This window comes from Eleutherodactylus coqui, chromosome 6 (assembly GCF_035609145.1).
Source record: "Eleutherodactylus coqui strain aEleCoq1 chromosome 6, aEleCoq1.hap1, whole genome shotgun sequence".
Taxonomy (NCBI): domain Eukaryota; kingdom Metazoa; phylum Chordata; class Amphibia; order Anura; family Eleutherodactylidae; genus Eleutherodactylus; species Eleutherodactylus coqui.
Window position 1 is genome coordinate 173,069,164 of NC_089842.1, and position 23,710 is coordinate 173,092,873.

Sequence of the window (23,710 nt, forward strand, 5' to 3'; positions counted from 1 at the left end):
CGGATGTTCTTTATCACTTTGTGAGCTCGGTTTCAAGTAACTATTACGGCAATAAATGAAACAAAGAAAAGCAATACTGGGAAGTGGCGAGCGCGCCTAATAAATGACATCAGGGAACACTAATATGCTGCGTTGCATTTTACACAGCCGCCAGTGTAGTTTGTTTATCCCTGTGATAGGGAAAATCAATGTATACTGAAGAGGATGTGAGTTACCGTCTCCTTCCTCCAATACATCTCTTTATTTCCTATCTCACTCTGTTCCGCAGTCCTACAGAACTGCCTCCCGGGTCACAGGACGGACCTATGAACAAGTCATCTCCTTTCTGTGGATTGAGTCATCACCATCGGGGCATGTACCATGTCCTCCAGCTCACATACAAAGTGCACATCAGATCCAACAACTTTACCGATAACTCAGGGGTTATACACTTATTCTTTTATAGCCTAGTTGGATTCCGGTGATCCAGTGAGAATCTGAATGATTATCATTCAGTGTCAATACATGCCGGGACCTAATGACGAATGAGACGTATCATTCCGTGTAAACAGGCAGTCACTTATGAAAGACTGCCTGTTTACTGTGAATGGAGGCGAGAGAAACTGAAATGATCCCTGGCCCGCTCCACCTCCATTCAGTCAGTGATGCTGGTTCTGGTGTAAAAGCACAGGAACCATTTTTGCTGGGACGACCTGTTGGGCCCCTGTTGGCCGACACATCATCCCGTGTAAAATAACACGTTATACAGCTTTTTAATCTACTTTGTGTTTCAATTACTTGACATCTAAGATGTGTTCACCGTCCATGAACGTGAACATCTAGTCCTGTTATCAGGTAAATTTACCCATACAAATTCAACAACTGTCGGAAATTGAAATTCAATGTCCCCATGATTCATCTTTTCCTCGAATTCATAAGTTGAGAGGAAACTTGATCCAGCCCCATACACATTAGAGAGTCGTCCGACTCTACAGTTATCGTTGGGTTCAGATGACTACCATCAATGTAGGGGAACCCCAAATAGATATAGTTGTATCCAGCCTGGACAATGCTCTACGAGCTCAACACATCAGCTGCTGTACACTAATCTCTCTGCAGGTTTGCTACAATGAATCACTCTCCAGGCTGCTAGCTAACTTGTATCCTGGGAGTGGCAACTGTCTCAAAGGACTTGTGCAGGATCAGGCTCTTTTCACACCATGTTAATGGCTTCCATTAAACATATGTGCTGGGAAAAGCTCCCAATGTATATGTTTAACGAAGACTCTGACGAATGCTTAAAAGCCCTTTTCCACAGGCAGATCCTCTGCAGTTTTTAACAAGCGCCAATATAGAATGTTAATTGGCGCTTGTTCTACTGTACACATGTGGTAAAGGATTGCTGGTATAGGGAAGAACAATTGTTAATGATGGTTCACCCCCATATAGATTGCTTTCTTCAACAACCCATCTCTCCATTTACTTGGAAAGATGTGCGGTCAATGAGCGAGCAAGAAAGAGCCAATCAGCTGAACAATGAGCATAGTCACAAGAGCCGATGATTGGGCACGAACGTTAGTAAGCCCTATCAGCAGCCCATGAAAAAGGGCCTTAAGAGTGGCATCATCACTCATCGGATATAAGGGCACCTTGTAAGAAAAAAACCCTCATTCGTTAGATCACATATTGCTAAAATTGTATTCGTTTATTGGATCAGTCATGAAAAACTATTGAAAATCATTTAACCCCTTGAGTGGCACGCCCGGAAATTTTCCGGGACGAGCTCCACTGCCCATAGCGATATAGCCCGGAAGAATTCCAGGCTATGTATCACTATGGGAGCTGCAGAGCACAATGCCACAAGCTGTGACATTGTGCTCTGCCTGCACAGACCCACACAGAGCAGTGCAAGGGCTTTGAAAAACCAGCAGAAGATATTGCCGACATGCCGGCAAACTCCTGCTTTGTTTACAGGTTGCCATAGAGACCATTGGCTTGTCAGAAGCAAGCCGATGGTCTCTGTGGCAGGGAGAACTTGGTGCTTGTCTGTCAGAGGACAGCTAGGTACCTGCTCTTACAGCAGAGATCAGAGAAAACCTCCGATCTCTGCTGTGTTAACCCTTTACATGCTGCAGTCTATGTGACTGCAGCATGTAAAGGGCTGTCACTGCAGCATGTAAAGAGCTGTCACCATCGGACCCCCGGAATGTGATCAGGGGTCCTGATGGGTCCCTGTGGAATTCCCCTAAAGGGACAAAAAAATAAAAAAAAGAAAGGAAAAAAATTATTAAAAAAATTATAAAAACACTTGTCTCCCTTTACTTTGTAAAAAATCAAAAATACAATCACACATGTGGTATCCATGCATCATAATGACCCAGAGAAGGAAGTTAATGCATTATTTAACCCCTTAATGACATGGCCCCTTTTTGTCTTTTTTCCCCATTTCTTCCCCCCCCCCTGTTTAAAAAATCACAACTTGCCCAGCAAAAAACAAGCCCTTATATGGCCATGTCAATGGAAAAATGAAAAAGTTATGTCTCTTGAGACGCAACTGCAAAATTGGTTGAAATTCAATGATTAGACCATTTTAAAAAACCTGCCCTGGTGGGCACGACAGGGTGGTAGGAAACCCGCCACTCAAGGGGTTAATGTGTCAATTAAAAGGGATGCCTGAGACAGATGCCATACACAGTGGTATCCATCACCGTTAGACTGGTACCCATTTAAATGGATAAAAAAACAGAATGAGTCCAGAAAAAAAAAGAAGGATGGGTAGCTAGCAAAAGGAGGGCAAAGGGACCTCTATCTATAGGTTATACGTTCGATGGATGAAACCTATAGATTCATTTGACACCTGCTTCGGGTACTTTCCCGACATATAAATTAAATGGATCACAAAACGTGCCGTGCAAGAATAACCTCAAAATTGGTCTGGGATTCCCCCCCCCCCCCCCAAATCAGCACCACTCATCTATGTGGCAGTCAGAATAGGTTGTCAGTTATGGTTCTCAAACTCTAGTGGTTAATTACCTACTACTTTGCTACTTTCGGCCACGAAAGGGATTATCCGGTAACGTTTTGATCATGGCTCCCAGGATATGAGTGCTGATGCCAGGAGACCAGGCAGGGATGACTTCTGCTGTCAACAGAAACCAGGAGAACCTTGGAGACGGATCGTTGGGACCGAGGACGGGTAAGTACTGCTGGACTTGTTGTATTCGTACATTGAAATATTAAAGAGTAACCGGACAACCCCTTTAATCATCTAGGCAAATTTGGTGTGAGGGTGTGTGGGTGGAGGACCAATGGGTTAATTACTTTTTTTCTAGATGCCACTGCAATTTTTTTTTCACCTTACAGCGCTTTTTTTTGTATTCCAGATCTCCAGAAGTGGATGCAGCTGTATATCACTAAGGGACAGGGGAGCTCGAAAAATAATACTATACCCTCAAATTGATATGGGCTAGTGCTAGGCCATTATAGCAGTGCAGAGCATTCAGGGAACAAACCAGAAGAGGCTGCAGTGTGTATTCCAAGTGGGAACGGAGTAAGGAAGTATACAGATGCTTATTTCAGGAGCACCGAGCGTGGCACTATAATTTGGGAGGTATTATGGATATCAACAATGGTCTATATGTTAAGAGTACTGTATATGAAGTAGTCAGAGGGAATATTTGAATGGACTGTATTTTATTTTGTGGCAGCAAATTATACTGCAAACCGTATAAAAACCAAATGGCGGGAGTAGTAATAATAACAAATCAGAAACAGATATACACGCTGACCCACTTTTTGCACATCTGAAAAAACATTAAGGAGATTACGGTTGTGGGAGTATACCCAAGGGGGCAATCTTTTGATTTGGATAGTACAATATAAAATTGGAATGCTGTAATATACATAATTAAGAAGGGCTTACAAGTCATACAGAATACGAATGGCAAACTTGGATTGTGGGCTAGTTCAACAGTATTATTAAGGATCAAAGGCTTGCAAATGACAACGAGCAGTCATACATATTACATGGATACGTAATAAACACCTACTTTGTACATTTACCCTCTGATATTACAGCAATAACCTGCAGGCTGCCTCCACCTCAAGTAACAGTAGAGTGAATGGTAACTCAACTTTGGCAAGATCTATGTTCTAGCCAGCACTGCGCAGAATTCCTAAAGCCCTGGCTCATACTACAGTCATAATACAAAGTAACTAGAAGAGAATACCTTGGTAGCATGGTGCCATACAGCGACACATAGACTGCCAATTGCTCTACTGCCCAGAAGTGCTATGCTGCTATAAAGACTCAGTTCACAAGGTTCAGACTACTGAATTACTTCTAATAGCCCCCATAGATAGATCTACTTATATTCCTGTAACATTATGGTTTTGGATAACTAGCTGATCGGTGGGGGTCTGACCACTCTACTATTTTGGTATTCCCATTGATATGAAAGGAGCGGTGGCTGAGCATACGCGCTGCCCCTCCATTCAATTTGCCAGTCTCTAATGGGGACATGGGACCCCCATTCTGGCGATCAGTGAGCATCCCAGCATTCTGACAACCATTTAGCAGCTAGTTATCTCCTATTTTGCAGATAGTGGATAATTTACGGTCACCGAAATACCCCTTTAAGAGAGTCTGACTCAAATACTGAAGAGCACCTGCACTTGCACCTTCGGAGCACTTCTGCTTTATCGGCCTTTTTCGTCTCATTACGGGAGCTGAAGGCGGCCCCATATAGTGCTATATAAGATGCTGGAAAGAGACGAAAACGACCAATGGTGAAAATGCAGGCACTCATTAAAAGGTACCTCTACATGGGGCGCTTCTCGCCTGAATTCTCGCTGGAAACAGGGCGATTATCGTCCTGTGAACACGCAGTCGCTAACAGGGCGCTGAGTCACAAATTGCTCACCTGTTACAGGACCAGAAATAAAAACAAAGCGGCTAACGAGCTGTGTAAACAGAAGCCGCTCAATGTTTGAGCAACTTCAGTTTACTGTAAATGAAGGCGGGCGGAGAGAATGATCTGCGGCCGGCCCACCTCTATTCACTAGAAGGACTCTTCCTCCTATGTAAGCTCAGCAGTGATAGTCGGGTGGTAGTCTGTGGGACGGCTGTCAGGCGCTTATACGCCCGCCAGTCACCCTGTGTAAAGGTACCTTACTGCCTTGTTTCCATTGCCAGTAACACCACGATTAATAGATGTCACCAGTTTGTAAGCGAAGAATAAACTGTGAAGGCAAACAGGCCTCCGTGTTTGTTTAGCATTTGCATTCTTCTATCAGTTTAGAGAACACCACACTCTTCTATGCCATGTAAATAAGGAAGCCCTGGCCATGCTGCTTTACAGGAGGCTCCTGATCATTATTCCTGAGCGATCTGACTCCAACCAGACTCTTCCTGTGAACGGAGCGTACACTTGTCTGTGCAGGTCATATACTCAAATTGATAGCCGAGTATAGCAAGTAACTGCTACATGGACAATTAGAAAGCAGACTGGGTCTAAATAATATCCAGTCAAATATATATTATATTATGTCCTAGTGACTGCAGGTAACTAAACCAGTCTAGTAATAAATGTATAATTAAAAATTTTTTTTTTAAATTTTCACTAAACGGAATTTGAAAAAAAAATGGTTTTCAAAGCCCAGAAGAAAATCAGGGATTATGATGTAAAGCATAATTTGATTGTGCTTCTTTGCTGCGGTTTTATGAAGGGTTGGCAAAAAGTGCTGGCAAAGAAAGCAACAAATCTGTTACGTATGAAAAACAATCTGGGCTGTATCTACACTATCCTACCAAGTATTTGGACACCTCACCAAGAATCGTGATGGCTTTGTGTTGGGCGGCTTGTTTACGGTGGTATAACCCGTATATCCAGTAGTGTGCGGTTCCCATCGTACGCTGCTGACACTGACTTTGATTCCACTTGCAGATTCCCAGTGCGCTCCTGGATGGTGGACCAGCCCCTCCCAGCTGTCGTTTGTCCGTTTCGGTTACTATTTGGGTGGTCCGGTTACTGGTTTGTGCATGGTGCAGCCCTTGCTCCTCCACATTATGATCATCTAACTTACAGTTGATATGGGTTTTAGCGGAAATGTCAGGAACCAATAGTCTACTAATGTGATCGCCAACAATGATACTGCGTGTAACTCTGTAAGATCCCTGGAACGTGGCAAGTTAAGGAAAATGAACTATTGCTGACACCTCCAAGAGTCTGCATCTTAAAGGGGTTCTGTCAGAGAGAAAAAAAAACAACAAAAAAAAAAACAAAAACATTTTCTCCTTGCTGATCTTCTCCTGGCTCCTCCAGTCCCCCGGTCACTTCACCTCCAGCTGTCCGGATCTTCCCTCCTCCTGTTATATAGCATACATTCACAGGTTTTCTGCTTCCTGTAGGTCCATATACGGTACATCACTAGTGACGTAGCGTTCACTGCCTAGCAGGGAATGCCGAATCCTAGTGATGTAGCGTACATGGACCTACAGGAAGCAGAAAGCCTGTGAATGTATGCTATATAACAAGAAGAAAAGGATCTGGCTGACTGGAGGGGACATGACCTGGGGACTGGAGGAGCCAGGAGTGTGGTGAAGATTTGGCAAGAAGGCTGCCTAGGGTGGAATAGGCAAGTATTGAATTTTTTTATGACAGAACCCCTATAACCTATTAGTAATGGAGATTTTTAGTTTTTTTTTTCTATTTTCGCCCCCCCCCCCCCTAAAAAAATGTTAACTTTATTTCTTTATACATCGACGTAGCAGTATGAGGGCTTTTTTTTTGTGGGACAAGTTGTATTTTTCAATGGTACTATTTAATATACCATGTGTGCGAGGGTTCATTTTGTGCGGGACGTCCTGTAGTTTCCATTGGTACCATTTTTAACTACATATGTCTTTCTGATCGCTTTTTATTAAACTTTTTCTTGGAGACATGCTGACCAAAAAAACGCATTACTGGCATTATTTATTTTTTTCCCGGATGACATTCACCGTGCATGGTAAATATTGCATTACTTTGCCAGTTTGGACTTTTACGGACGCAGCGATACCAAATATGTATTTCTGTTTTATTATTTAGATTATTTTATTGTAAATATGGCAAAAGGAGGGGGGGGGGGTCTTTGAACTTTTAGTACTTTCTTTTTTAATAATTAGTAAAAAAAAAAACTTTATTGTTCTTATTTTTACATTCTCTTTTAGACCTCCTGGGGGACCACAACCAGCGAAGCTTTGATCGCTCCTGCAGTATGATGTAATGTCATAGCATTACATCATACTGCAACCTGACAGGCAGCCTATCAAGCCACCCCACAGGGTTGGCTTGATAGGCATACTGCCAAGACACCCCTGGGGTCTTTCAGAAGGCCCCCAGCTGCCATGACACCCACATGGCTCGCTGCGATCTCATCGCAGGGGGGCGCTATGGGATCCCCGATCACGGGGGATTTAAATGCCACTGTTGGAATTGTTCTACTGATTGGGCCATCCAAATACTGTTGGTCGGATAGTGTATAACCTGTTCATGAAGTGTATAGCCTGTTCATATATGAAGAGTTAATGTAATTACATATGAGACGGTAGGGTAGCAGGCAGGGAGGACTGAATTTGGGCATTAAGGAGCCTTAAGTAAGGTGGTTAACTAAGGGCCCAATGACCATTATAACCCGAGGGCCCGGACTACTCTGTACGTCTCTGCAAATGCGTATCACAATGCAGATGCACGTGTCAACTACCAAGTAAGGGAGCTGGAATAAATCCTCCACAGTGCCACCTATTGAAAGGCAGCATTCCTTCAAGTCAAAGTCAGACTTTTTATAGTATATAGTTGCTCTCCCTAAGGAGAAAAGAGCGTTTCTGACCCTCAACTACCAAGGACACTGTAATAACCGTTATTGGAGGTTCTTCCACCTTGAAAAACCAGCATCAATGATGCCAAGATAACTGAGAAGATTCCGAATAGAAAATTAAAAGTTTCACATGCGAAAGCAATTCAGGGACCTTAAGCCTAAGGCCTGCGTCATATGGGCGTATGTGTATTTGTGCACGCATCTGCGGAACGAACAATTTTTTTTTCTGCGTGCACACTGGCCTATTTTGCTGTACTTCTTCATTGTGCAAGGCATATGCATTTGCATACAGCACAAAAAATATGCACTGATTGAAATGGCTAATTAGTCTGAGTTCCAGATGTGTTCTTTTTCATCTGCACAATTACAGTGTGCACACATAGTTTCACACATTGACTACTATAGGGTCATTTAGTGCACAAAAGCGAGGGAAAATACAACATGCTGCATTTTTTTTTTGCGAAGCCAAAACGTGCAGAAAAAATGAAATAGAACTCATGAACTCAATGGATTCTATTCTCAGCGTATTGCGCATGCAAAATTTGCATGTGCAAATATGCACACAAATACACCCATGCGACCCCGGACTAAAGCCTTTTTATAGGGGAGACTGTGTAAGAAACCGCGTCATTGAGCGACAGCATATCCACATTCCTGCACCAAATGATGTAAGTACATTAACTGAGTAACATGCAGTAAAATATTCAGCACTGCAAACCCCAGACGACATCAATAACACTGCGCCAAGGTACTTATAGTGGCTTCTAGGTGCATCAGGGCGCTACGCAGAATACAACATTGTCTTAATGAGATGAAGAGCGCGGCTCTGAATGTTAAACACTTGATGTCCTTAGATAGCGTGCCTGAACTGCAGTGTTACTAATGTAGCCATGTGATAACAAGAGGCCAATTCCTAAAAGGTGAGCACAGCGGTGATGCCATTATGTAAAGAACTTGTAGATAGACATGTCTCCACCGTCGCCAACCCAAAGTATATTATCTACAATTTGGCAACATATAATTTGTGTTAAAAGGGGTTTACTACTGACGTCCAATAAAGTAGCTGTGGCGCTAGAATGCTCTACGTAACTTTTTACAGTCAGCTGCATAGACAGCCATTGACCCTTACCGATCACACACTGGTGACCTATGCCATCAATGCGCCACCAATGCGTACCAAGATTTCAGGTTATTCCCTATCCACTGGATAAGGCATAACTTGCTGATTGGCGGGGGTCTGCCGATCTGGAGAACAGGACTCCTGTGCTCCACTCTCCTGTCACTGCGGAGGTCGCTTCTCTCTGCTGGACGGAGCGTTGGTCGAGCATGCGCAGTCAGCGCTCCATTTAGATCAATGGGGATGATGGAAATAGCAGAATGGCATCAACTCGGCTATCTCAGCAGCCCAATTAAAAGTGAATGGTGCGCTAGTGTGACTAACGCTCCATTCAGTCTCCTCCTTACTGTCGGGGTTGCAGTGACCTCACAGTGAGAAGGACAGGGGACACGAGACCCCCATTCTCAAGATCGTTGGGGGTCTCAATGGTGAGACTCCCACCGATCAAAAAGTTATCCCCTGTGGATATGGCAAAACGTGAAAGCTTGCTACAACCCCTTTAAATAAATGGACAATTTTACCAAAACCAATTACAGGTAATTTCACCATGACCTTCAAAATCACTATGGAGGCAGGCAATTTAAAATATTGGGTCACCCTTAGGGTGAACACCCACTGGTGATCCGTTATCCTTGCGATGCAAGAGTGAATGAAAACGCATGATAATAAAACCAATGATTTTGTCGGCTGGGTGCTGCCTCTGATTGGCCACAGCGCTCAACCAATCAGAGGCAGCGCTTTCTCAATCCCTAGCCTCTAGAACACAGAAGAAGACTGCCAGGGCCGGAGAGAAGAGCTGGACGGTTCTTCTAGGTGAAGGAATCCCCTACCATAGCTGTCACAGCTGTGGCAGGGGAGCGCAATGTACTCCTAAGTTTTCAATGGGGTCGCCGCGGGCGCCTTTGAAAACCATGGGTGATATCGCATATTTTTCTTTGCGATGCAAGGTTACAGTGAAAACATCGCTGATGAGAATGAAACCATTGAAAATAATTTCTTTCATTGTCATGAGTTTTCACTCACTCTCGCATCACAAGGATAACAGATCGCCAGTGGGTGTTCACCCTTAGAGAACAGATTAACTTCTCTCCTGGAAGCCAATCCAGCTACTGGGAAAAAGTAAAATATGGAGAGAAGCCTAGCCACAGGCACGTGAATCGCCCTTTTCACAGTCTAGGAGACAAATAAATGACTTATTTCTCCATCAGAATAGTCAAATATTTTGCTTATTTTATCTCTAGCTTACGATGGTAACAGCGCTACTTACCACCAGCTCTGCAAACATAACATCAAGCTCCTCAGCTGCGGGGATGGGCAATGCTGGCTCCATTGACTGCAGCGCAAAATTGCTGTCATTTCGTAACCGGTATGTGATCTCTGGGTGCTCATTGCTTCGAAAACAGCAGAAGATGAAGGAGATTCCACGGTTACTCCTTTTCCTCGGAGCCATGGCTGAGGGTCTTAAGAGTCACTCCTTCCTAAGAAATCCTGTGGAAAAAAAGATTGTATGTTATTATTGTAAAACTGCCAGATCAGAGCGTTTTCATTTATGACAATATTTCAGATTTTATCATTAGTGCAACACGTTTTGTGACGAAACTGCATTACACTGTGACACATGCGGGTTTCACGTGTGTGAAAGGAATAAGGAAAATAGAAACCGGATTGCACATTGCAAATACAATACAATTTTATTTTACTCCAATAGGAAATAGCGCTCACCCCCCAAAAAATAATAGGACATAATGCTGCTTTTCTATCTTGAGAAAATCACCCATGTAAATAGACCCATTGCAAATAATGGATTCTATTTTCGTGAGAGCTTTGCACGTCACACAGCGCAATAAAATATCCCATGTAAAGGCACCCTAACGAATTCAGTTGGTGTGAAGGAAACTAGGCAGTAATTTTAGCAAAAAAAAAAAAATCAGGCCAATGGTCGCCTATCTCCCTTATAACATTTTGCTAGTAAAGTAAACACCCACAGAATACAGTAACAACTGCAATACCCTGCTGCGGTATCAGGGTGGCTCAGTAGTTAGACCATGTTCACATCAGCATGGGAGTTCAGAGCCTGCAGTGCAGATACACCACACAATCCTGGAAGAACCAGGTGGATTGCTGGAGGCCCAACGGAGTCCATTATACTCAATAGGTCTGTGGGGCGCAGTAATAAATACTACAGATAACAAAGGAATATCCTACAGAACATCTCAATAATCTACACACTGTGCAGTAACACATTGGCCACAACCATTCAGGTCTAGTCACAGGTTGTAGTCGTGCTATGGGGAAAGAAAGGCGCCCACAATGTGCGGATAGACAGTAAATAGATGTACAGAGACAGATGGGAGATGGAGAGCAAAGGTGGCGTCAGGTGTGAGATAATGTGATGTGGGACAGGTGTGCCGGCAGGTGCGACTGTCTAGCTGTAAACTAGTCAGCAGCAGGAAATACAGGAAAGGTTCAAAGTTGGTTCATTTACAAGGAAAAATGCAACAGTGAAAAAATAAAAGATTTACACAACATATTTTTCACATTCTTTTGCAGAATTTTTGTGAAAAAAGCTATATTTTTCACAAAAAAAGTCATAAGGTCCTGGATCTTGAAGGGCAGCCCACATGTTTTCTGAAGTCAGACAGCAGAAGATGTCAACAGCGTACAGCATCTCCTGTTTTACCCACTAAGGTCTCATGGCCATGGGCAGGTCGGATTCCCCATGTGTAACGCCATGCTATACCTCACACTCACTCATCATCACCATAGCATCTATGGGGGCGGGGGGGGAGCACAGAAAAGTAGGCTGCACCACACTCTTATGGAAGCTTATACTGCTGAGGCAACATGAAAGTTGTGTGGTGATTGGTTGCTACAAGTTTTCATAAGAGGGAGGAGTTGGGCTCATTTTCTGTGTCCCACCGCGTACAATAAACTTCATTGTCCATGTTGTTTACGGGGAAAGGAAAGCCTGCAGAGAATTTTGAAAAGGTCTGCCACCATCTACAAAAATACGCCAAAAAAGGGCGACACTCAGTATTTCATGTATTCTAAATAGCTGACGCCTTTGTAATAGAACTATTATTCCCAATTCCACTGAATGATGTTCCAGGGTATTTACTAATAATATAGAATATACTGGGTCATATACCTGTGTAATGCATGGCAGGGATTAGACATTGAAAATTGGGCTTTCAAAAAGATTTTATGAATAGAAGTCCTGGAATATACAAAGTCGACCACAAAAATGAGCCCAGCACGGTTATAGAAGCTGTCCAAAAGAAAATCTGTGTTGCCCATAGCAACCAATCACAGCCAAGTTTTCATTTTACCTCAGCAGTATAAGACATGAAAGCTGAGCTCTAGCAACCAATCACATGCTGCTGAGGTAAAATGAAAGCTGTGCTGTGATTGGTCGCTAGAGCTCAGCTTTCATTCCTTACACAGCTGCTGAGGTAAAATAAAAGCTGTGCAAAGAAATAGCAACCAATCACAGCGCAGCTTTTATCTTATATGTGCTGTGCGCTAATCGGTTGTGCAGAAAGTGATGCAGCATGCTCAATTTTCCTGCACATAGAGCACATCTTGAACTCATTAAAAACTAATTGGCCATTTCAATGGCTGAGAGCATCGGTGCAGTTTTTTTTTTGTGCACGCAAAACGTACAGTACAAAGCTCTGCTGCACACGCAAATATGCAACACCCAATGCGCAAAAACGTGACGCGAATATACATCCGAATGACATCACATATGAATCAACTACTACTAAGTATTAGCCTGTCGTCTGCTCCAGGGAAACGGTGGGGAACTCTTCCATGTATACAACACAGCAGTTGATGAAAGACAACAATTTAGAGGGCTTTTAAATATTCATGAGAACGCCATCAGCTGCATATACGTATGAAATGTAGCTGCACAAAAGGCAGACCGCAGAAATAATTAGCATTTTATCTCAAATATTACTTGGCATGTGCTATGATTATTAGATCTCCAGTGTTTTATTGCAAACATATATATTTTCTTACATAGGGAGTCAGAATACAGCTTGATATATCTGTGAGAGTAAAGCAGCACATAAAGAGTTAATGGACTCAAATGATTTCCATACACTCCATGTAGGTGGAAGAGATAGACATAAGCCCATGTAATCGTCCCCAGCGATCATAGTAATATGGAAGGCTAATTTGTAGATTGGTCATTTGGGTACCTGTATGCAAACACTGCACATACGAAACCCATCTGACGGAGCATTAGCAGATCCAGATGCCTTTTCATGGGGAATTCTGCATGTTACCATTTGTGTAATCATCCAGCATTATACAATGCTAATTACAAGGGGATGACGGATGTCATTTTTTCCACTGTTAATGAAACGGGGACATCTTTATCTTGTTACTCCGAACTGGCTTGCAGGCATTTGTCTAACATGAATTGCTAGAAATACGAACAATTGAGACGATGGCTTAACATCGCCCAGCCGCAGCCTGTGGAACTGCTTCCGACAGGCGGAGCGAGACCTGCACATGTGGTATAGGCTACCAGTAGTAATGGTCTTCTTCCACCTTTACATACATGAGATCTGCATTTGCCTGACCGCATTCTAAGTGATATCGTCACTGGCAGAATCAAGATTAGCGAACCCCATTTAAAAAGGGCCACTGAGACCAAACACACATTTTTTCATGCCTGCCCCACTCATCCGATTGCCTGTCACACTCTGGAGGTCTCATCTGTATATTGCAGTCACTTTCCTGCAGTGCAGCCTCCTGTTTCATACTTATCAGGGACCATCTTGAGGCTGTGATTTTTAACTTTTAGCTTCAGATCCAACGCATGATGCATCAGCACACCACTAGCTGAGGCTATACCATTTTGCCTGTTGATGGGCCAGTTTAATCATCATCACCTTCTATATTCACCTAAAGAAGCTAGACACCATAAGTATACAGGCAGGAGGATGAGCTGGGATCTCCTCTATTCAAGCTGTGTGAGAGCAGTTGTGTGATCATCATCAGTAAGTGAGTTCTATCAGATTGTGAGATGGACAGATCTTGCAAATGAAAAGAACCTATTATTGCCAATGGGACAAAAAGTTCTAAATTGAAAAATCACAGCAGGTCTTATTTTCAGGTGATTTTTGTTCGAGGATTGCCCATTATTTACTATGGCAGTAAAGAAAAAAAGTTTATAGCACATACACACCATGTGATTTACATGTGAGTGCTATGTGCTTTTTTTTACCATTTTAACTATTGAAACCACATGCAAATATTTTTCACGTGCATAAAAAAAAAACAAAGATACACAAATGCAAATCACGTGTTTTAGGCTCAGTCACAGGGGCGTTTTAACATTCGATTATTCGCGCGTTAAAAAAGATTGCACTATATAGAACCAGTCACATGTGCTAAATTCACTTATTGATGAGTGTTGCCTCTGATTGGCTGAGCGCAGGGACCAATCACGGGCAGCTCCGCTGCCTAGCTGTGTCTGCTGGAGTACTGGTTGTGCTATTTTCCACATACTGCATTACTTACAGGCAGCTCTCAGCTGTCATTCAATAACAGAGGCAATCAGAGGCAGCCCTTTCAGCAGGTGGGGATTTTAAATCCCCGCCTGCTGAAAGTTCTTCATAGCAGTTCAGGAGAAGACCCAGCTAGACGCGCCTGAGCCCTGGCAGCTGCAGAGAGGTGAGTATATATATGTATTTTTTTTAAGAGATAATTTTCAGGGAAGGGCTATTTAAAGCCCTTAAAGCCCTTCCCTGAAAATCACTGCAGGGCTTGCCGCCAGCCCATTGCTTTCAATGGAGCCAGCTGTAGCGCCAAGCTCAATCGAATTCAATGGGAGAACATTGTGGGCCTCTGCCACAGCTGTGACAGAGGATTTCTTCATCACTCATTGTCACAGTGTCAAGTGACAGAGTTCAGTGACAAGGGGACTCCCCACGGAGATTGAGAAATTCTCTGCCACAGCTGTCACAGCTGTAGCAGAAGATCGTGATGTTCTCTGTATGTCAATGGGGCCGCCGCTGCTGTCGCCGGCCCAATTGGCCAAAGGTGAAACACTGCACATAGGCGTGCAAATATAAATGCTCGTCTGACCAAGCCCTAAGGCTCTATTCACACTTCCATCGTTGTTTCTGTTTGTTACAGAAGCCATGACGCATTGAGGGATCCGTTGCATGACAGATACACAGTCGTCTAATATTATTACGACCACGTACTACATTTGATGTCGGCAGCGATAATTCACAAAGCCCATGCTCGTGACCATCGAACCAAACACTTTCTACACTTGTAAAGCCAAGGGCAGAGCAGACAGGGAACGTAGTGCCATTATGTCATATAAGGGCCCGTACACACCTGGAGCCCTAATCTGTGAGCTGCTTACAAACCCAATGGGATTTACTAACATAGCAGAATAAACTGCAGTAAACCTGATTGCCGTCTACTTAAAAGCCTATGTACCTTTTAGATGCGAGAGTCAATATCAGTAAATGACATGTAAATTCCAGAAACCTCACAGTATACTATATAATGCAACAGTGAGCATATCACATAGAATTGTATATAAAACAGCAGATAATATAGGTGTCCAGCGCCTGACATACAACCACCATGCATTAGCTCTGCGGGAGCTTCTTGTTTTCTGATCATTTACTATAGATACTAAGGCCACTTTCACATGGCCAAAAAAGATCTCACACGAATATGAACCCCATTCTTTTGAATGGAGTCATATACATGAGCATGTTCCAATTTTTCATGTTCCTCGGAATGCATCGCCCATTGATTTCAATGGGAGCTTTAACGCCCCATATACCGAGTGCGATGCAAGGATTCCCATTGAAATCAATGGGAAACACTTTAGACCTTCTATCGCACGAAGATCATGCAAAAAGATGAGAACTTTACTGATGCAATGCGAGGAGTTTTCGCCTAAAAATCTGCGGGTACATTGCATGAGCATTCATGAGTGCAATATTGAGCAGAGTTTCATGGATGGGCATGCTATTGGTCACTCACAATTGTAGGCTGCTCTATATAATATACATACATAACGTAAAATGCAGCAACGCAATAGTAAGGAACTAAACCGCACAATATCACAAGCATACATGGAAACTCTTCTAAAGCGCTGAATAGAGGAGACAAGGAAACCATATTTGTGTGATAAGATATTAGGGGACGTGGACTTCCTTTTCTGCAAACGATAAACAGCCAGAGGCAAAAAAAAAAAAAGTTACTTTTTGTAAGCAGTAAGTGTCACATCCGATACAATATCAAATAAGTTTTAAAAATAAAGCATCCATGTAGAGACATACAGCCGAGTCCCAAGACATAGAATCTGTTGAAGTAGATAAAACACCGAATATACTATTAAACCTCATGCAAACAGCTCTCTTTTGTAGGAAGACATAATAGTGCTCCATTGGAGTCTTTGCTGTACTGCAAATTTCATACAGATGATGCCTATCCAGAGTTGTTCTCTTCTAGAAGCAGTGGTTGTAGAAGAGAATTTCTTCATATATGTAGTATACAGCACTGGAGTGAGTTGTTATGGCAGCACATGGAGAGGTTGCACAGCCCTATACTAGGTAGCCAGCATGGCCTCCATACACTTAACTGCAGTGAGCACATGGGATGTTACGCAGCCTTTCCATGATGGGAGCTGCAGGATGGAGACCACTGCCCTAGAGATGGTCAACCAGCTTTTGATGAATCATAAAAGACACACAAATGCTGCATATTTTTGCATGGGACATCTTCTATACAGGATGGCCGTCTAAGCGCCTGACAGCCGTCCCAACAATTATCATTCCTGTGCGTTTACACAAGAGTGATGATCACTCAATGAATAGGCGTGGTGCGCAGTTGTTAATGCATGAATGACTGCCTTTTAGGCAAAAAGAAAAGACGTTTGGTGCGGTGTTAGCCAGTAAAGCAAAATAGGATTGTTCTCAACAAGAGAAACCAAGTAATCTTGTAGATATACAATTCCAATGGCAAACAAAAATACATGATGTTTCAGAAAGCTTTCCAACCTACTTAGGATTAGGCATTATGCCTGAAGAAGAACCCAAAGTAGGTTGGAAAGCTTGCTATATCATCATGTATTTTTGTGAGCCATTAAAAAGGTATATCAACAAGATTACTTGGTTTCTCTTACGGAGAACAATCGCATTTTCACTGCCCATTTACATGGGCCAATAGTCGCTTTGTATTCGGGTCAGCTGGAAACCAAGCAACTCCAACAAGTTAGTGATTTTTCACTCACTTTCCCACTAAGGTCTTTTTAGGGATTAGTCAAGGGACTAAATTGCCATGTAAAAAGTACCCTTGCACACGTACCTCTCCTTGTGTAATGGGTCCAGCAGGATTTGGTTTTAGCAAATAAAGAGAAGGGAAAGCTTCATCTGACAACTTTCAATATGCAGTGCGTAAGGGGCCTTTTTCCTTATATTGATCGTATATCGTTCGCCTGGTATATATTTATACTGAACAATAATTGGGTAGTTGATTGTTCATCCAAACATGACCATAATTCTAGTCACCGTTCTGCCACGGTTTTCTTTTCAACAAATCGTTATGACGCCAGTAGAAAAACAATGATTTTTAGGTCCGCATTAAAAGACCAATCAGCTATAAAACTAATGATTAATCACTGCTATTTGCTTGCTGCACGCATTTACACTTAACAATTATCATGCAATTCACTCAATCTAAGGAGTTTACCCACACAATAATCGTACCGTGTAAAAGGGCCCTAAATGTGGCTCAAGTTCATAAACCCGGAAAATTAAGATGAACAGTGCCACTGGTACTTCTTAAGTGCCATGCTATAGTGTATCAGTAAGTGATCTAATCAATATGTAAAATTCCTGTTCTAATGACATGGCGACATCCACTAAGTCTAGACGAAATAAGATTTCCCTATTTTTTTTTACTGTAACGGTAATGAGTATAGAACTCTTTTTATCCTTTTAGGACGAGCAGATTCTCGTTTGAACAAGCGAGTGACATTACCGGTAACGCATTTGCTCTCGTGCAGCCTGTCTAGAATGGCAGAGCCATCTGCAAAAAATGGACGATGAATGAAAAGCGAATGAGTCTCTCATTCGTTGTTCAGTCGTTGGCTTGTGTATAGACCAAATGATTGGCGTTCACTTTCGAACAATTTTTTGGAACCATAATAATTCCATCTAAACACAGCATTTGACACAGAATGATGGAATCTTAAATTCATGAAACCGTTCAAGAGGTCTTCCTTGGAAGAAATAAAATAAATTGTGTGTGTTAGATTCCAGGAGATAAGTCATTGATCCAGGGATTTATTCTGATTGTTCTATTTGGAGCTGATCATCAGAAGAAATAGAAGAAAAAGCTTCCAAAGTGCAGTCTCAGGGAAAAAAAAAAGTCCCACAAAAGCAGGTGCAACATTTTGGCTGAGCACAGTCTTTTTCAGGGACAGTTCAGCCGAAACGTTGCACCAGCTTTTATGGAATAATAAGATTATTTTTTGTTTCCACACTTTGGAAGCTTCCTTCTACTTCTTCTGATGATCTACATGGTTGGGTAATCAGGATTATCTCCACAGAGGAGGCGTGTATCCATGCTTTCCATGTTTGAAGTGCTGTTCAGCTTTTTAATATTTGGAGTTGGGAATTTCTTCCCCTTTGGCTATATCTACACAGCTGGTATTCTCACGCGGGTTTTGTGTATTGCGAGACACACAAAAAGTAGAGCCCATTGTTTGCAATGGGTCTATTTACGTGTGCAATTTCTCTTTGGCACTGATGTAATGATGAAAAAAACATGGAAATTACATGATAATAGAACATGCAGATGTGCAGTCTCCCCCACATTGCATCCAACATGGACGCAATGTCGTGTTCCTTGTGATGCGAGTCACACCTGGCCTTATAAGCAGAGAATAGCAACAACTTTGTAGAGTTTATGCCTTCTCGGAGATCCACACTCCAGGATAATTGAAGGTGCATTCAAGTCCTAAGCTCTTCTAATTGGAATATCAGCAGAATAGAAACATAGAACATATTTTAGAAGACACAGACATTCTTCAGCGATGAGTGAGAAAGATGGCAGCATTGTCTGGTGCATGGAGCCCACATGACAGCGGTTGGAGTTGGAAGCAATTTCAATACCAAAAATGGTGATGTTCATACTTTTTTTTTCAATTGAATGACATCCATCAAGATTTATCGTCAGTTGAGTGAGATATACATTAAAAGTTGCCATGGACGTGAAAAACGTGCGTTCATAGGTGCAACAGTTGGAAGGCGGTGGAACATTATGTGACAACTACGCAATAGAAGTCCCGGCCTCACACCAGCCAGTCCAACAACATGATTGTGCAAGTGGTTATGGAGAACTGTTGATTGACCGTGAAAGAAATAGCCTGCAAAGTCCGCATTTCCATAGGATCCATGCACGTGATCCTGTGTGAAGACCTGAAAATGTGGAATGTTTCCTCTAGGTGGATGCTGTGAATGTAGACTGATGACACACGTGTCAGGTGAGCTTGACATGTGATGACGGGATGAAGTGTGCCTTTACTCTGTCAGTTATCACGATGGATGAGACGTGGATGAAGGATGCTTTCCATTATCAAAGGTTTCCTAGTCATGCCACTTCTGCCTCAGTGATTTCCCAAAGCAAAACAGACCCCTGAAGATTGCACATACAATCATGGCGTCAATGTTGTGAAAAATTGGTACTTCAAGAGGGAGATTGTGTTAAGTAGTGACAAAACTTTCTGCTTTATGGAGTAAGTAGTTTTTAGAAACAAAAATAGGAGACGATAAAACTTGAATGCACCTCGTAGGTGGAACACTTCCATATTTTTCAACCTTAATATGTGGAAAGACGCAGTGAAATGTGACTTTAAATAATGAGATCATTTTACCGCCTGTCTTTAAATGCATAATCTCATTATAATAAACTTATCTCCACCTTTGTCCTAGAACATTTGACTGTCAAACTGTTCAAATAAGGCTTTTTGCGACCTTGCGCATCCCAGCTGTTGAAGTCATTTGCCCCCATGATGCTCCACCAGAAAATAGCTGTTCTCCAACAGCTGGAGACCTGAAGGTTGTCCGTCCCTGGTGTGGCTACAACACAATAAAGCTTCTACTAATCTACATGCTGCATTAGTCTGACATCAAACATCACTTTTGGCTTAACATCAGAGAACAGAAGAGAAAAGGGAGAAACAGTAATGTAAGATATACTTATCTGTTATGGTTTTAATATAATACAGGATTACGTCCCAAGATCAAACAATGCTACATGTTACATTGGCCAGAGCACCAAGCTGTGACATTCGTCTCATTTTGAAAGGGACCTCCACCAATCAGTTACTACACCCTAATCTCAGCAAGACAGGCTCTAATTTACATATACGCTCTTCGGAATATTTATCATGCGTTCTACTCTCCCCAGCGCCATCATTGACCTTGCCGGCGTCTCCACGGCACTAATTACTTTGCCCATCAATGATGGCATAGGCTGATTTGACCAGTCACAGAACATGTGCAATTAAGTTATGATCCATGGATTTCACCATACATTTTTCTGTCTAATTATGCAAAAGGAAAAGCGATAAATATGAACTGACAGCATGATTTACTCATTTATCAGGTTAGGGAAAATCTTGAATTACAAGTGCGAGTTTTAGAAGCCAGCTGCTGCCATCTTGGGAAGGTTCAGCAGCAGATCATTGACTATTCCTAACTAGCAAGAAAGTTACTTATAAATGTTTGAAATTCAATTCACTAGAGGTTCTCTCAAGGGAAAGTGCAAAGCCTGCTTCAAAACTTCAAGCATATCGTTTGTGCATTCGGAAAACAGAAGACAAACAAGTGAAAAAGAAAACACACAACATTCCAAAAAATTAGAAATGAGGTGTATGGATGGAAACAGTCCTAAAAATTCCACATTCAGAAAATAGACACCACTGGAACCAAAAACTCCCTCAATGCTTTGGGTGTTGAGAACTTCATATTCTCCTTTCGACTACCGGTAAACCAAGGATGTCACCGGAAAGCTGACCTTAGAGCGGTGTAAAAATCCAACTTAAGGCATTTTAGGGTTTGCATTATGGCTCAACCTAATTACCTAAACTTAGAACCCTGATCTATAGTCATTTAAATTCAGAAGAACCACGTGTTTCAGATATTGTGTATCTGTCACACAACCTAAAATGCAGCTATGGGGTCATTCCAAGACAAATCACCCAAGGGAATAATAGCCGACCATCTTCCATTTTTTATGAGAATTTGCACATTTGGTCAATACTAGAAGGTAGATTTTAAAAAATCTCAATTTCAGACTCACTGGGTCAAGAAATATAGGGGAGTCAATTTTCCAAAGGTCAAAGGGAGCAATAATTTTTAATTAATTCCCAACTCGGAAACTGTTGGGCAAAAGGAAGATGCGCAAGTTGTCATTCTCTTCATAAGAATATGAAGATTTATAGCATTATTTATGCAACTGTAATTCCAATACTAATTAAAGTCAAAATCAACTCCTTTCCCGCAAGTTTTTGAAATATTTGTTCCACTGATATAAAAAAAAATTTAGATACGCCCCATAGATTTCTTACCGCAAAGTTTCAGGAAGGCAGCGTTCTTTATAGTTTTTGAGAAAGAATTCTTGATGGTGAGCAACTCTATACTGACAACCATTTTAGTGGTATCACATACACCTGAATATGCTGCATATCATGAATTGGGTGAGAAATCTGCTTTTTGATATGCAATTTGTTCAGCTAGTCATTAACTAATGTCATTACGAATTACTAATCATTAATTAGTACCTGCACAGAGTTGGGATAAACTGAAATTGATTTATATTACACCAATTACCGTATTTTCCGGATTATAAGGCGCACCGGATTATAAGGCGCACTTTCTATGAGCGCCTTATAAGCAATCTTGTTTCATATATAAGGCGCACTGGATTATAAGGCGCAGCACATTACCGTTAAATAAACCATTGCTCAGACTGCAAGTCAAAATTTATTACACTTTTTAACAATAACTTGCAACTGGTTCAGCTGTAATTGCACATCAAAACGTTTACCGTACTTTTTCAGTTCATTCCTCCACCAGAAATCCATCAAATCCGTCATCTTCAGTGTCGGAGTTGAACAGTTGGGCGATTTCGGCATCAAGCATGGGGTCCTCCTCTTCATTATCCGAGTCGGTCTCGTTGCTGCTGCTAGGCTCTTCAGTGGTGATTCCAGCCTTCCTGAAAGCTCGGATGACACTGGAGACTGATACATTCTTCCAGGCATCCACGATCCACTGGCACATAGTGGCATAACTCGCACGGCGTTGCCTCCCTGTGTTGGTGAATGTGTGGTCACCTTCTGTCATCCAATGCTCCCATGCAGCTCGCAATTTAACTTTAAATGACCTGTTGATGCTGATATCTAGCGGCTGGAGCTCTTTGGTTAATCCACCAGGGATGACAGCAAGCTCCGAATTAGTTTTCTTCACTTGGGCTTTGACAGTATCGGTCACGTGGGCGCGCATCGAGTCACAGACCAATAGGGATGGGAATTTGTGAAAAAAGCCACCCGGTCTCTTGACGTAGACCTCCTTCAGCCACTCACTCATCTTCTCCTCATCCATCCAGCCCTTTGGGTTAGCCTTAATGATGACACCAGCAGGAAAATTTTCTTTAGGCAAAGTCTTCCTCTTGAAAATTACCATGGGTGGTAGTTTCTGGCCATTAGCCTGACAAGCGAGAACTACAGTGAAAGATGACTTCTCATTTCCTGTGGTACGTATAGATATCGTACTGGTCCCTGTTTTCTCAACAGTACGGTTTACGGGGATATCGAAAGTGAGGGGAACCTCATCCATGTTAATGGATGTTCTGGCTGGATATTTTTTTCATTTATCTTGGTTATGCAGTAGGTGCGAAAAATGGCCAGCTTCTCTTCATAATCCTTTGGTAATTGCTGGCACACAGTAGTTCTGGTGCGAATGGAGAGATGACGCCTTTTCATGAAACGAAAGCACCATGAAGGACCTCCTCGAAAGTCCTTGATCTCCATGTCACGTACTAAAGCAGTGGCTTTGAGTCGAATAGAGACAGTGGAGACGCTTCTACCTGCGTTTCTCTGTTCCATAACCCACTGTTCTATTTTGTCCTCCAACTGTGGCCACCTTGCTTTGTTTCCTCGGAAACTCATTTTGGTCTTCTTTACTTGGCGGAGGGCATCTTCTTGTTTTCTCCACTTACGCACCATGGATTCATTAATGTTGAATTCTCTTGCAGCTGCCCTATTTCCATGCTCTACTGCATAACTTATAGCTTTAAGCTTGAAACCTGCATCATAAGCATGTCTCTTAACAGGAGGCATTTTTTGGGGTAGTGGGTATAGTTAACGCTAAAGCACAGATATATTGCAAGGATCCTGCGCACAGAGCTGTAAGTATCACTCAGTGTGGCTCCTGACTACGGTGGCCGTAATGCTCAATCCATTTATGGATACTGTAAAAACCCAAGTGAAGAATAAATTCATAGGCGCACGGGGGGGGGGAGGAGGAGCATGGTGTGTGCTGTGGTATGCCGCCCACGATAGAGGTAAAGGATCCTGTATGAACCCCTTTCTTTACTGTCGGGTTCATATATAAGGCGCACCGGATTATAAGGCGCACTTTCTATTTCTGAGAAATTCTCAGCATTTTATGTGCGCCTTATAGTCCGGAAAATACGGTACATCTT

At 42.4% G+C, this 23,710-nt stretch overlaps 1 protein-coding gene across 5 annotated transcripts in view; it reads right to left on the minus strand.

The window, feature by feature from the left end:
- DAAM1 (dishevelled associated activator of morphogenesis 1) overlaps positions 1-23,710 on the minus strand; it is a 188,686-nt gene that overhangs the window by 93,762 nt on the left and 71,214 nt on the right. For all 5 annotated transcript variants that reach the window (XM_066608225.1, XM_066608227.1, XM_066608223.1 and 2 more), the window contains one exon: positions 10,221-10,441. In XM_066608225.1, the coding sequence (XP_066464322.1) occupies positions 10,221-10,403 (183 nt within the window). In that variant the 5' untranslated portion in view covers positions 10,404-10,441. The remainder of the gene's footprint in view (positions 1-10,220; positions 10,442-23,710) is intronic.